This window comes from Seriola lalandi, unplaced genomic scaffold (assembly GCF_002814215.2).
Source record: "Seriola lalandi dorsalis isolate HSWRI2012SDOR001 ecotype SW California unplaced genomic scaffold, Sedor1 jcf7180002054797, whole genome shotgun sequence".
Taxonomy (NCBI): Eukaryota; Metazoa; Chordata; class Actinopteri; order Carangiformes; family Carangidae; genus Seriola; species Seriola lalandi.
In genome coordinates this window covers 442052-456469 of record NW_019525350.1, presented here as the reverse complement: position 1 = coordinate 456469, position 14418 = coordinate 442052, and the positions used below count along the sequence as shown (strand labels likewise).

General features: G+C 42.6%; 1 protein-coding gene across 3 annotated transcripts in view; it reads left to right on the top strand.

Moving 5' to 3' along the window:
* The first annotated feature begins 57 nt into the window (after positions 1–57).
* Positions 58–14418, top strand: part of crocc2 (ciliary rootlet coiled-coil, rootletin family member 2) — a 31321-nt gene continuing 16960 nt past the window's right edge. For 2 of the 3 annotated variants that reach the window (XM_087179209.1, XM_087179208.1), the window contains exons 1-7: positions 6146–6352; positions 9999–10166; positions 10253–10336; positions 11060–11166; positions 12240–12384; positions 12843–12949; positions 13503–13709. In XM_087179209.1, the coding sequence (XP_087035335.1) occupies positions 6311–6352; positions 9999–10166; positions 10253–10336; positions 11060–11166; positions 12240–12384; positions 12843–12949; positions 13503–13709 (860 nt within the window). In that variant the 5' untranslated portion in view covers positions 6146–6310. Of the gene's footprint in view, positions 592–1307; positions 1465–1607; positions 1724–6145; positions 6353–9998; positions 10167–10252; positions 10337–11059; positions 11167–12239; positions 12385–12842; positions 12950–13502; positions 13710–14418 lie in introns of those variants that run through there. The other variant, XM_023425982.2, reaches the window with a different exon arrangement.

Genomic DNA, 14418 nt, shown 5'->3' with positions numbered 1-14418 from the left:
GGCTTTTGAACTGAAAATGTTCTAATTATTGATAAAATGTGTTCCCTGAAAAATGTTCAACCAGAAGTAGGATAATTCTTTATTGGGAAAACACTGTGCACTTTGCCTTCAGTGTCTTGATCATTAACCCACCGGGAATCCAGTGGCTTGGTTCCGCTTGGCTCGTGGCGTCTGTCCTGCCATGGAAACACCCAAGCCAGCATTCTATCTCTATGGCAATTGGCCCGGAAGCGCGTGGTCACCTTGGCAACGTCGACTGGGGATTAGAAAGGTGCTGCTTGCTTGCAGTAGCTCTTGAACTTTCTTGTCTAAAAAGTTCTGTCAGTGATTTTTCCATCTCTCAAGCCTTTCCTTTACGCAGGTGTCAGTTCGGTAGTGCTTTTCTTTATATCTCATGACACAGTTGCACTGATGTGTTAGGTTTGCGTATGTTTGAGCCATTTAACATTTAACGTCTTCTATCTTGAGGTATATTAGCCTATAGCAAGCTAACGCTAACGTTACCAGCTAACATTTGATTGTTAAAGCTTTGCAATGAGTTCTCCACGGGAGGAAGGTGCACACTCACCTAGACTGGAGGCTGTGATTCAGGTTGGTAACATAACTATTATTTTTAACATTTTATTTTGCTGTTGACACTGACAAACTGGGAATTGCAAATAATAAAACATTTATGAATTGCTGCTTTGATTACCTATTGTACATGCTGGCTCCCTGAGAAAATGTAGTCAGTTAATTTTCACCACTGTTGAAAGCAAAACTTTCTAGAAATCATTACCTGTGACCGGATGTACATTTGTCCACACCAGCTCTTTTTGAGCACTCAGGCTCACCTTCTGGACTCCAATATGAACACTGTAGTAAAGTGATTAAATAGTGCTTACTGAATAAATAACCTTGAATGGACAAGTTAGGATTTTGGTGCATTTTGTTCTCTCTCCACTTTGTTCTTTTTTTCTCCAGTTCTGTGCTTAAATGCATTTTTAGGTACTTATACAAAACTACTACTACTACTACTACTATACTTATCTGACAGTTGCAGTCACTCCACAGATTAAACATTTTCATACAAAAGATATCTGATATGATGCATTGTTATAGATGGAAATGTCCTATATATGTCTCATATATAATGTATAAACCTCCAGAGACCATTCTGTGTAATGAATATGGTTACTTTTGAGTAAGCACTTTTACTTACCTGAGAGTACTTCTTCATACACTGCTGTCTTCATAGTCTAACTTTAATGAGATGGGCCTTTTATGCTCAGCCAAACGATGTGCTGTGGTGATTGGTGTGATTCTAGAAGTTGGAGGAGTCCCTGCTTCAATCTGATGGCAGCTCAGGAGAGAGGACTCTGACAGTTCGAGGTGATGGACAGGAGTCTGGTTTCACAGTGCCAATGCCTGTCTCCACCCGTATCCGCCAGATCATCACCCGCAACCTGGCTGAGCAGCCGCCTGGTAGGGGAGAGAGCTTTAATTGAAACGCACAGAGAAACGCTTTGAAGACAACCAGTACAGACAATAAATCTGCCTTGCTAGATATCAGTTATCATGTGGTAAAACTGACACTTTTGTATGCATGATTTGCTACCTAATCTCAGGTGAGAGCTCTGAGGTGAGTGAGCTGGAGGAGAGCAGGGCCCCGAGGGAGCAGCTGTCTCCAGGCCTGATGGGCCGTGACCAGCCGCCAGTCAAACAGGCCAGTCTCACTGACACGGTAGGAGTGACACAGGGCAGCAACACATTCTCAGGTCAAGGTTGAGCTGTGGAATGTAATTCAAATTTTTAGCATTTGTTGTACCCATGCAATTCTTGTACACTGTTAGCTCTGTAAAGGGTGGCCACAAAAATTACAAGACAGACCAAATGGAAGAGATTGGTGATATCATCTAGGTAAGACACACATCATCATCATCAAACCATTTTTAATTTGAACAGTACACAGGAAACGTAGTCTTTTCATTCATTCATCATATTTACTTTATTGTCAGTGTGTAACTACGATGACTCGCGCCTCAGGAAATGGTATTTCTAAATACATTTTTCTACATAAAGTGTTTCCCACACTCACTCTAACGGACTGAGCCTGCATTGGCAAACATTGTTTTTAATGTCAGATGTTAATGCAGCTCTTACAGGCGTTAGAGTTTGTGACACTGTAGACAGTAAGTTTGTGCAGTTTTGTTTGGAGATGAGATCAAGAAGGTCAGCCACACTAGAGCATTGACTGCAGAAAGCTACATGCGTTTGAAATGGAATATGGTTACAGTAAACATCAGCGTAGCGCTGCTCTTTCCAGCAGGGAAAGCCTTTTGGAGCTGAACAAACAAACATTGTGGGAAGTTTGAAACAGCTTTGCATGTACTGTAGTGAAAACTGAGGGAGGAAAGAATTTACAGACTCCTGATTGAATTAATGTAACTTGACACAAGCACATATTTTATGTCATACATTTTTCTTTAATTAGTGGCTATGGAACTACAGTTTATAGATTACAGTAAGTACCGCATAGGCATCCATTGTGTGAGTGTGTGAGTTTGTTTGTGCGTGTGTGTGTGTGTGTGCGTGCGGGTGCATCTGCATGCATGTGCTTGTGTGTATGTGTTTGTACGTGTAAATAAGAGAGGGGAGGGTGGTTTCATGAAGGGTTTCCTTGTGGTCTGCTTGGGTAGACTCAGACCCCCTGTGCTCACGAGCACCGGCGTCTCCCTTCATAGCCCCCCATGGTTGCCCCCTCCGTGTAGCGGCCGCTGTTTTGGGGGGAAATTGTGAAGGTCACTGGCCTCCTCCCTCGAGGCTGTCGAAGAAAAAGCTCATTTTTCATGGTGCACAAAGCAGCCATTTGTGATAACACTGCACTCATTCTGCTGCTTAAATCTAATGAACTCCCACTGTTTGCCTTACTTTTGGAACTGATTTTAAAACCACAGCTATAAATATAACTTAATTAGCTTGGCAGAAATATATATATATATATATAGCATATTTATTTTGCTGATATTTTTAGATGTGTGAAAAGTCACAAAACAGAAAAAAACATAAGCAAGTGTTGCTGCGTAGAGATGCTCACCCACTGAGTAGTAATTTGAAGAGTAGAGGGGAAGGATTAACTCAAGTGCAATTTCTTTTATTTTTTATCAGAAAGATCAGAGAAATCATAACTCTTAATGTGTGAATGTTTTATGCGGTCTCACAAGTCAAGAGGTTCATTGTCCTGTTGTGACTTGTCTGTTCCAGTAAAAACTCCTGTCCTCTCCTGACTATTTTTTCCCTGCAGAACAGCATGATTGTTTGGCAGCTTTGCTGTTATGTGATGTTAATGCGATGTGCTAAGCAATGCCTTAGAGACAAATGACTATGGCACTCAGATGAAACTAATATTCAGGCCGGCAGTCTTACGTGCATTCAGCTGTCTCACTCATTATTAACAGCCGAAGGGATCATAGCACCGCGTACATCATATAGAGAATGATCATTTCAATTCTTATGTATAATTTGAGTATCTTATCAGTATGTTTCAGCTGCTCTTGAGAAAGCATATTCACCGTCAAATCTCAACAGTGGGGCTGGGTGATAATTAAATATAATTGTTAACTGGCTTTTGATAATATCGTGCAATAAGTCTTAGTAGTTTCTGTTGTAACATGTGAAGATATTTGTCTGATGGAGTGCATAGTTGTGAAACACAGTTTGTTGCAATGGACACAAATAAGAAAAATATTACAACATAAAAATGAATAAGATAATGTTCTTATTAATGTTGATATCACTTATATGCCTAGCCCTACTTTATTTACATCCATTATGGTTTTCAAGCAACAACATCTTGTATATTTTGTTGAAAAGCAGCTCTTGGGAAGTGTTGTGAGATCGTGAGATCATGATAGAAACCGTTTGTCAGCATTTGTCCCAGTTGTCCTCAGCGCGAACTTACTTCCCTGGATAATTTACACAGAGTACTATAACCAAAATTTGTCTTGATAGTTTGCACATTGCTCAAGAATAAGAGTAAAGGGCCAGCTGCAGTGGAGCATCGCTTAAGCAGTCTTTGGTTGCATGTGTTGCTGAAAAGCTCTCAGTCTGGTGGGGCCCAGGTATCCATGCTCATACAGTAACAGCCATCCTACAGTCCCAGCTCACAGCTGGAGTATGCCCTCCTGTCAGTTCCAGGGGTCAAACTACCATCCCCCAAATTTCTACTTTGAGGCTAATTTGCCCCACACCTTTTGAGATCAGGTTGATTCAGTGTGACCACGTATTTTTCATTCCAGTTTGTCAAGAACACTATGGACCAAGCCAAAGAACGTTTAAAGTCAGCAGCAGGAAGCTGTTAATCATTGTGAGGGCTTTAATCTCTGTATCTACATCGCTATATGTTTGTTACTTGGTAATTTTCCAGCAGATTCAGTTACAATGGAGTCTCTGCTGGTTGCCTGGCAATTTCACAGTGACAACAAGACTCCAGTCGCTCCTTCCTGTCAAGAAATAGTCCCGCACATAATCCCTGTGTTATTTGTTGATTTTTAAACTTCCGTTTTTGTCATTTTTACACTTCCGGTTTTGTACGGTTTCAGCAAACATGATATAACTTGTTAATTTGTGAGCTTTAGAGGTGGTTAGATGAGGTTAGCTGAGTTTTTTTTTACCCTTGAGCAGAGCCAGGCTAGCTGTCCTCCCTATTTCAGTCTTTGTGCTAAGCTAAGCTATGTGCATTCTAGTGGAAGCTTTACATCCTGCCAAGAAAGTGAAAAACTATATTCCCTTTTAAGCACATTTATCTGTTCTAAACAAGATTCCCCCAGTTGACATGTATTCTAGAAAACAGAACCACAGGTCTCTCTCAGAAAGCCGTCTGACACTCACAGTGTCGCACTGTCAGCTGAAGTCGGTCCACCTCAGGACGTGTGACAGTTGAGAAGCGTACACAGTCATCCTAGATTCCCATATTTCCGCAGCTTTCCTTGAGTCTCTTTGACCTGACAGACGACCATTAACGCAATACTGGTGAAGTCACACCTGGACTCTAAAAAACCTTCTTCTGTGTCTCTGTTAAGTTACTCAACGTGATCTCTGGTGACCCCACAAAATTGCACCTGAACCTGGATAAACCTTGACCCAGTTTGTGAGTTGGATGGCCTCGGGAGGTTGGGGAACATGTTTGGTTGAATTCTGAACCCTCTGTGTTGCTTTTGGAGCCCCGCCAGTGTGCATTTTCTCATACATAGACATCCATACCCTACTGCCTGAACACTTAGCAAATGCCTGTACAATACATAGTGTGGCAGTCAGTTGGATATAGATAAACTCTTGTTGAATGATTTCTGACACCAACTGCCATTTACCAGTGCCCTCTGAAATCTTGAATCCCCTGAGATTCTGCAAACGAACCCTGTCAAACATAGTTGGAGCAGATAAAGTCTGTTTTTAGGGATTGTGTTACTGTCCCCTTTTACCCTGCTACCCCCCTTTCTGTTTCAAGTTTGTTTTTCCTGCTGGCACAAACCCATTCATTTAGGGCTGCAGTTTGAATGGAACTCTGCCAAAAAGTCTGACTCCCTCAACTATCATGAAATTGTAAAAATTAATTGCCTTCCCAAGAGAAAATACGCTTAAAAGCCCGTCCCAGTGTAGAATTTTTGATGAAAGTATTCCATTAAACCCTCTCAACATTTGGCATTAGGCTACTCATGTTACCTGACTTTAAAGTCAAACATTAAACACACTTTTCAGTTCTTTTTTGCATGTCAAGAGTGTCTAATCAAATGTGAAGTCTTGAACTGACTTGAGTGGGTGTGTGTGTGTGTGTGTGTGGATTTCATACTGCATTGTCCTTGCCGGGGGCATTTGTGTTAAGTGGTGCAAAGCCAGACACATGCTTGTGAGTACACAGCATGTATTATTAGTTTGGCTGTATTTACACAGCTCACTTGTATCCCTGTATGCCATCACGGCAGCTGTCCCCGTAACCAAAACGTTCACTCCATGGCAACAAACGCACAGCAGCTCCCCATCCGCGCTTCCCTTTTCTCCCTGTTTGTTATCCCACATTGTGTAATTACAGTCAGTGATGATACATAAACAGCTTTCACAATCAGCTGGGGCTCTTTCACAGAGTCAGCACTCAGGGGGTAATGGGTATGTTGTTGAAGTAGGATAGTAAGTTTTTTGGGCAGCTTGGGGACGATGGACATCCGCTCCAGCTGTGTTTAGGAATCTGACAGATAGTGCACTCCATTAATTCCCTTTATTAAGCCTCTGGGCCCAGGCCAAGCCAGGGAAAACGATTGCAGCTGTAACCCTTCACATGCTGGCTGGACTGTGCACTCATGGCCAGATGTCGCCCTGGGTGAGTCAGAGATAGAAAGAAAGATGTGGACTAGTTGCTGGATAAGCCTGGAAATGTATTTCTGTACAGATAAACAGGTATGGATAAACAGTGCTGGTTTTATATAGTAGATGAGGAGAAAATTCCAAGACATTTAAAAAAAACTCAGTTGGAAGATTAAATGAACTGGTGTTATTGGATCTCCAAATGTTGTGACATTTGGTCAGTGAGAGAATATCATAATCATAACTTGGTAACTGAAATGGATTGGATTTTGATCTACCACATAAGCAAAGCAGCAACTTTTGGCCAAATACCAAAGGCTTCACAAGGGCCTTGAAAATGATTCTCTTGTTGCTTGTTGGCAGATGAATCAAAGCAAGATTATCCCTTGATGTTGTTTGAAATATTTATCAAAAGAGACAATACAAGGAGTGGCACAAATCATAAATATCAAGAAATATAAAAAGCTAATTCAAAGCACATTTTAAGAGGCTGAAAAGTCTTTTACTTTGGAAACATAAGCAGGGCTCAAGAAACAGATACTTGGGATTGAAAAAAATAAAAGGAACCATAGCAACCATATGGAGGCATAAAACATGCCATGACATAAGGGCTGTTTTTGTATAAATTGCATCTTGAACATTATTGCAAAATGGCAGTAGATTACCTCAAAGAGTCAGGCTACATTGGGATTGGGCACAGCCCACTTTAGAGGGCTGCGAAGGCTGCCCGAGAGCGATTGTACTCCAAGGCAGATCGTAAATAGCAAGGGTGTTCAGTGAGCACACTTCTGGGCCCCCAGTAAGGCCTGTAAGCCCCTGAGTTAGGGCAGATGGAGGACTGGGATTACTCGCCTCTCTCTTTTGCCTTTTTACAGTCATGGGTTACATGGGTGTGTTGAGAAGAACAATGAGTTCAAGCTCACTTGGAGATGAGGGTGATGAGATTTAATGATGCAAGCAGAGAAAGGGAGTTAGATGGTAGTGTAGGAGAGTTTAGTGAAGGTGGGGGTCTCCACAGCAGACTGTTATGGCGTCCTCTTGGGAGCTTCCTGAATGGAGCATGGCTAATCCAGAGCAGCCCCCGGCCTCCTGCTTTACAGCTGACTGGGGAGAAACCATAAAAAAGCGTCCTCTCTGTAGTGTGTGGAACATGGGCGAGGCGCTGGCAAGAAGCCCACACACTGCAGCTATGTATGAAAAAGTGCAAACAACCCTCCTCACCGGGGCAGAGTCGGGACCTTTAGGACTTGCCAGGGACACCTGGTCACTGAGTGCACAGCGCGGCAGGGAAGGTGTGGTCTACAGCAGCGACAGTTGGCGACAGATAAAATGTGCCCCTATAGAAAGAAATCTATGAGATCTGTTTAATTCACACAACCGTCCAGCTCAAGGGAAGTCGCGTTGCCCCTCCAATGCAGGTGTTCCGATGACATCTTTTGTTTTAGGGAGACGACACAGAGAAAATACAAAAAGTCAAGTTCAAAATGAGAAAAGTTCTACTTCACTTCCAGACTAGAGCTTGCGGTAATGACATTGGCCTTCATGACGGTTTGCAGTTTGCAGCTCCAGAAGCTCCACAAGTTTCACTGTGTGCATGGTTTGTGATAGTCTTATCAACTGCTAATTTGTTTTAGGGATTGGTGCAAGCAGACAAATTTTTGTTTAAATTCAGTGTGAAAACAGGACTGTGTCTTGTACTTTGTACAATCAAAACAGGAACATTCCCATGAAAATGTTATTCCATAGCACTGCTAGTGGTCAAAAACTCCACATTGTACCTTTTAAAGTATAACGGCAAGGGCCTTTAATGAACCCTGCATTATTATAAGCATAATCAAAGCACTTTTTTTTTTTTACGTAAGTGGTTACTGTTATAAACCTTGTGTGCTCTGGCCATGTATTGAAGGTGTATTTATAAAGAGCATGCTTGTTAGTGAGGCAGTGTTATTGCTTTAGTTGTGCCAAAATACTTGAAAAGATGCATATTCACTAATGCTCCACACACAGCTGTTTCCAGGAGTCCCTTTAAACACAGCTGCTGCAGTTCTGTGTGTTTCAAACACTCCGCCCATGTTGTTCCTCCCTTCTCAGTCTCTAAAGCTGTCACCTCAACAACGGGCAGTAAAAGAAGCTTTTGTGCTCTCCAGGTCCTCAGAGAAAAACACCAAAAGCACAGAGCCAAGTGCATGATGGCCGTTGGTGGAGTTTGTAGTATAAAATTCTGAAAAGGACATTTGGAAATGTGTTAATAATGGTGGCAAAGTGGCTGGGTCCAGTGTTGAACAGTGAGACTATTGTCTTGGCTCTCTTGGAGCCTGCTGGAGAGATTAAGCACCCAGAGAAGAGATGAGGTACAGAAGAGAGGAGGGAGGGAGTGGGTCGCAGGGTTGATTTGAAGGGCTTGGATGGTGGTTTGGAGTGTGTTGCAGGGGAGGGGGCTCTCTTCCTCTCTTTTTAAATGAGAAGTCGGCAAGGGCAGCTGGAGGCACGCAGTGTGTTGTAGTGCTCTAGGGCCATGTGGTTTGTATTAGTGAGGACAGGGTGTCTGGCACCAGGATAGAGAGTGGGTGGTGCAGAGGGAGTTTAGGTTGTGTGAGGTTGAGAGGTTACAGGACATTTGGATTTCAGATATGGGAGAGGATATGAGATTCCACCATGAGAAAGACCAGTACATTTGTATATCTTTGTTTTTAGATGCATTTGACAGATATACATTGCACACACACACACACACACACACACACACATACACACACAGCCATACACGCATTAACCAGTATACAAACATGCTGTACTTGAACATCACATTAACACCTCACCCCACCTTTAAGCTGCTGTTTGTGCAACCCTCACGGTAAATTAAAACTGTAGATCTGTAATTTGTCTGGTCACTATTGGGTTTTTGTTCCTGTAGGGAAAAGCAAATATTTTAAATCTCATCATTATTGATATCATTGAATCATGTGATGATAGTAGATACCAGTCATGAGTAGATCTTTTTTGGCATGAACTTGCTTTCACAGAATTCATTGAGCAAAGTTCCCATGCAGTAACTTCATTTTTTTTATTTTCTCAAACACAACCCACCCACTGTTGAAAACTGCTCAATGACTCGTCTGAACGCTAACTTACCCTTTAGCCCAACTATTCATCATTGGTGCATCCAGATAAAACAGATGAGATAGACTAGAGTTACCAGTTTGTTAAGTACTCCCAGTCCAGCACATTTGGAGCGGAATAAATCCTTTGTGAATGGTGGGATGGACACACAGTTCGGCGCAGTTAGTATTGATCTACTTTGCACGTTTCCATTTTTGCGTTTATGTTTCCATAAATCTTACAGTGGGGGCCACATTAGCATTTTCATATCTTTCTATTCACTTACTCAGCATTTATTATTGTCACTGTAGTAGTCCAGGATAACAGTGGTTTTATACTAGTCATTACTTATTTTCTCCTCTTTCCAAACTGAGGGTTGAGCAATTGTAACAAAACAATTTCCCAGCAGTGATCGTTAATTTCTTTTTGATTCTGACTGTAAACTAAGGAGTTATCGCAGGGCTGTTGTAATAGATTGCATTATATGTACCATCCATGTTAATGTGGAATATCGTGTCATGTTGTCCAGTTTGCTGAAGTTCATTTGTCCCTGCTCCATCCAGCTCGATCAGATACTGATGCTGCAGTCGGCGGTGGACTCGGACCAGGAGAGTGTGTCACCGACGGCCCTGCAACTGCAGAACAAGGAAAGAGCTTATAGACAAAAACTGCAGGTCTACCAGGAGGCCCAGCAGAGACAAGCCCAACTTGTTCAGAAGCTGCAGACCAAGGTGACTAACAAGACTTCACACTTCAGAGTGATGAAGGTAAAAGTTCCTTTGGCTCAACTGTGCACTTTCTGTTTGTTTTGTACCAGGTTCTTCAGTACAAGAAGAGGTGTGGGGAACTAGAGGAACAAGTGCTGGAGAAGACTTCAGAGTCTGAGAAGATGAGATTGTTGGTAGGTGTGGACTGTAGCATCAGGACTGCTTAGATTTAAATCCTCAAGACCTCTAGGGTCCTCTAGAGGCGAGTCTGCTCCTTACACCGAACCACAACATTTGGAACGATTAACGAATAATTAAAGACTCATTAAGCAGTTTTCCATTTTTACAGTGTTAGGTTCTTCAAATAAAAAGTGTAGTCCAATAATTTTTGTTATTACAGCATTACCATAATGTCAGCATGTCGCAAAATTACTTAAAAAAATCCAATTCATGTTTGTTCCATAAAAAGCTAATGTTTTCGTTTTTGTTTGTTTAGTTTTTTTTAACGCATTAGAATTCATTCAGACAGAACTGTGAAACATCATGTCTCCCTGTGACAACTTTATGCTCATTAGTTTGAATCCACGTGTTTGTGCAAGCATGATTTTAACAACCAGTAAAGGAATCGTGCAGAACTGAAACGTAGGACACGGACTCTTCATGTGGTGACTTGAAGATTTTGCGCTTTTATTTGAATATACTTAATTCTTCCAAATATTATTCTTGGCTTTGTGGCTGCCAAAGAGAGTTTGGCTTAGCAGGTTTCCACTGTAATTATGTTGCTTTATAAATATTAGGTAACTGCTAACTTACTACTGCTACCATATAATGAAGTGTTATCAGGATGCCAGTAGTGGTGGTGTGTGTGTGTGTGTGTGTGTGTGTGTGTGTGTGTGTGTGTGTGTGTGTGTGTTCAGCTGCAGGCCCAACACCTGGACTCAGCCCAGCGTCAGCAGCAGACAGAGCAGGATCACAACATGGCGGTTCAGGATAAGTCTGCTCAGCTGGAGGAGGAGCACAGGAGGTGAGGGATGGGCACCGTGCAGAGCAGGTAGCCGGGTTACCTAGCTAATAAATGAACTTGCAGCTTCTATATTCATAAATAATTTTATAATAATAAAAAGTTTGGAATTCGTTTATTAAATTCCTTTCAAAGTTTACACTACATGTATTATACGAGTCTGAACAGACGTGAATGTTAACTGCAACTTCACTGGCAGAGGCAAACGACCGCCAGGCGGTAATCCTCGTTCTTTTTCTGTTTCTCGTTGAAGAGCCGAAATCAAGCTGAAATATTTTCTCAGAAATGTGCGGCCAGAGATATTCCCTGCAGTTCCTTGAGCTTTCCTGCTGTTTTTCTCCCTGCCCCTGCATCAGGGGGGAAGGCAGAACCTGGCTTTGGAAGATAATCTCAGGATCCAATTTGTCAGAGAAAATTAGTGGGGCTTTGTTGGCCCTCTTCTCCAAAGCATTTTAACGATTGTTCACATTAAGTACGGGCCTACCGCTGCATCTAAGGCCAGATTTTAATGCCCAGTGATACATGCAGTTATGGATATTTATTTGAAATGCCCACAGCAGAAACTTTGCCAAGATTGGATCATTTTTACTGCCTAAAAACATCCCTCACTGCAGCTTTACCAAGCTATATCCACCACAGAACTTTGTAATGCAAATGTAATGTAGAGATAAACCTACAGCTAGGTTTTTGCTTATTATTGTGATTATTGAATCCCTCTTTCTCTACGTCTCAGGTCCCTTTCAACACAATATCATACCATACATGCAAACACGGGTTTGGCTCGGCCTCAGACAGATAAGCAAATATAGCAATGTGGTGTGTTTTACTGTAGCAGCATGCATGTTGAGTGTGAGAATGATGTCAACATTTTTGTATATGATCTGGTTGAAATTAAATCTTAATTGACACAGACGTTAAAAAAGGTTGGTTGGCAGGGCTCAAGTGATAGAGAGTGATATATATATATATGAACGATAGCGTTTGGGTGCTGTGGTAGGTTTATAGCAAAGGCCGTCATGACAGGGAAGAAGAGCCAAATGGTCTTTTGAGTGTCATAAGCAGCTTGTTATTTCCAGGTGTGCCAGCCTCAGTCAAGTAAACTCCATGCTGCGGGAACAACTGGAGCAGGCAGGCACCGTCAACCAGGGGCTAACGGAGAGCTTGTGGAAGGCCCGCAAAGATGTTGAGCTGTGTGATACTCGTCTGCGGAGAGAGCAAGAGGTGAGAGAAACCACAAAAATGAAACGCTTGTGTCAAAAAAGCAACAGGGGAAGCTCAAGTTTATCCCTTTTCTGCACAGAGATTGTGCAATTAAACTCCTGTTGAGTTTACATGGGGTAGGAATTCCATTCATAGCCAGTTTCGTCAATTCATTCTCATTCCCTGTTCATTTCATTGCTGTGATTTTTGAGTTGTTGTTTCCTGTGAAAACATTCCAACTGCTGAGGGGGAGGAAAATTTTGTGCAAACAATCTGGTGTTCGTGCTGGAAATGGGCTACATCTGTTGATTCAGGGAAATCCAATTATTTGTATGTGTGCCAGTGAGAGTCCTAGAGTTCCAGTATTTCATCTGTTTGATATCACAATAAAAATGAGAGGTGCCATCATTTGCTGTAAGCAAGCCTTTACCACCCACCCTAGAGTCTCCAGTTCCCTTGTCGTCTGCTCCTCTCTGCAGACATGTGCCTCCCGGTTGAGTCGTGAACAGGCTCGTGTCAGAGCTCTGTGGCGCCAGGCCTCCTCCCTGCGGAGCACTTTCACCCAGCTAAGGACTTTCACTGACAGGTGAGTGTGGCACGCTGCCAGGATCCCTCCAGCAAACCAGGATTCCACAAGAACCCCCACCTCACAGTCCATTTCTCTCAGCCGAGGATCAAAGTGGAACAGGTCAACGGGGTCGCCGGTCCCCCTGCTCATTGATTCCTCACTGGGGGGACAGATGGCTTAAGGTGTCTCTGCTCGCTGTTGAAATCATCCATCAGGACAAAGCTTGAGCCCTATGAGACACGGCCTCCATCATGTTGAACCTCTGCGAGCAGCGCTGAAGAGTAATTTGCTTTAATAGTAATAATTTGATTGCTCGGCTCATAGACAGCTGTGATCAAGCCAAAGGCTGTAGTGCAACTTAGTGACGACACTTCAAAGTGAATCTTGATGCCAGAGCGTAATCGCAACAGACGTTCATCCTTTTCAAATACAAACAGACTGTTTTTTAATTAGGCTAATGGCTCACAACTGTAAGACTGCAAATAGCATGTCATGTTCCCTTTCTCTGTCGGAGCTGTCGTAGGTTATGACTCATTCTGTAAACCGTGATGCACATGAATCTTTTCAACAGGACTCTGTCTGATATGCGCGGGGAGTGTGTCTCTGCCAGCCGGCAGCTGCATGTGGCCTGCATGAACTTAGAGGCCAGAGTGACGCAGGAGAGCACCTCTAGTGGTGCGGAGATGTCAGCGCTGGAGAGGCAGCTGAAGGACAAGCTGAAAGAGGCGATGCAGCTTCAGGGTCGCTGGGATGCAGAGAAAGTTGAACTCAACACCAGGTGAAGCCATCTCCACATCTGTCCGTCCATCGGGGGCCTGGCTGTAATAAGGCTGGCTTCATTTTTTTCTGAGAACGGCAGCTGTTATGAACGCCTTCAGCTGTAATCGGTCTAGAGACCAGAAGATATTGTGTCTCAGTGACTATGAGCGACAAGGAAAAGCCTCAACTTATTTCACAAAAGTCAATACATTTCAATACATCTTCAGTAACTTTGCCCATCACATTAAGACCCAACGTCAACTTAATGTTCTGTTAAGATCATTTTCACCTAAATTGTATCTAACTGTTCCCACGTTGCCTCCACTTAGCTGAAAATCAAGTCAGGAACTATTTGTAGATAAATAACTGTCTCATTCTTTCTAACGCCTGAGAAATCAAGAACCTTTGTCCCACTGATACACAAAATCTTGTAAATCCAATGTTGCCATATAACTATGAATCTAATATGAAACATAGAATAAACCCTTCATCCATATTTTTCTGCAGCCTCTAGACTGGACCGAACAGTTGGAAAGAAAAAGGCTTAAATAAATCAAACTTAAATAAAAAATTCTGAGCTCCAGGTCACGTATAGTGCAACCATTTGATCAATTCTTCCTATGACTGAATGAAAAGCCAAATTTAATCCCCCCCCAGATGAAACCTCAAAACTTCACATACTGGAGGCTTTGATGATTAAAATCCGGCACATCAAAGCTACTTCCAGT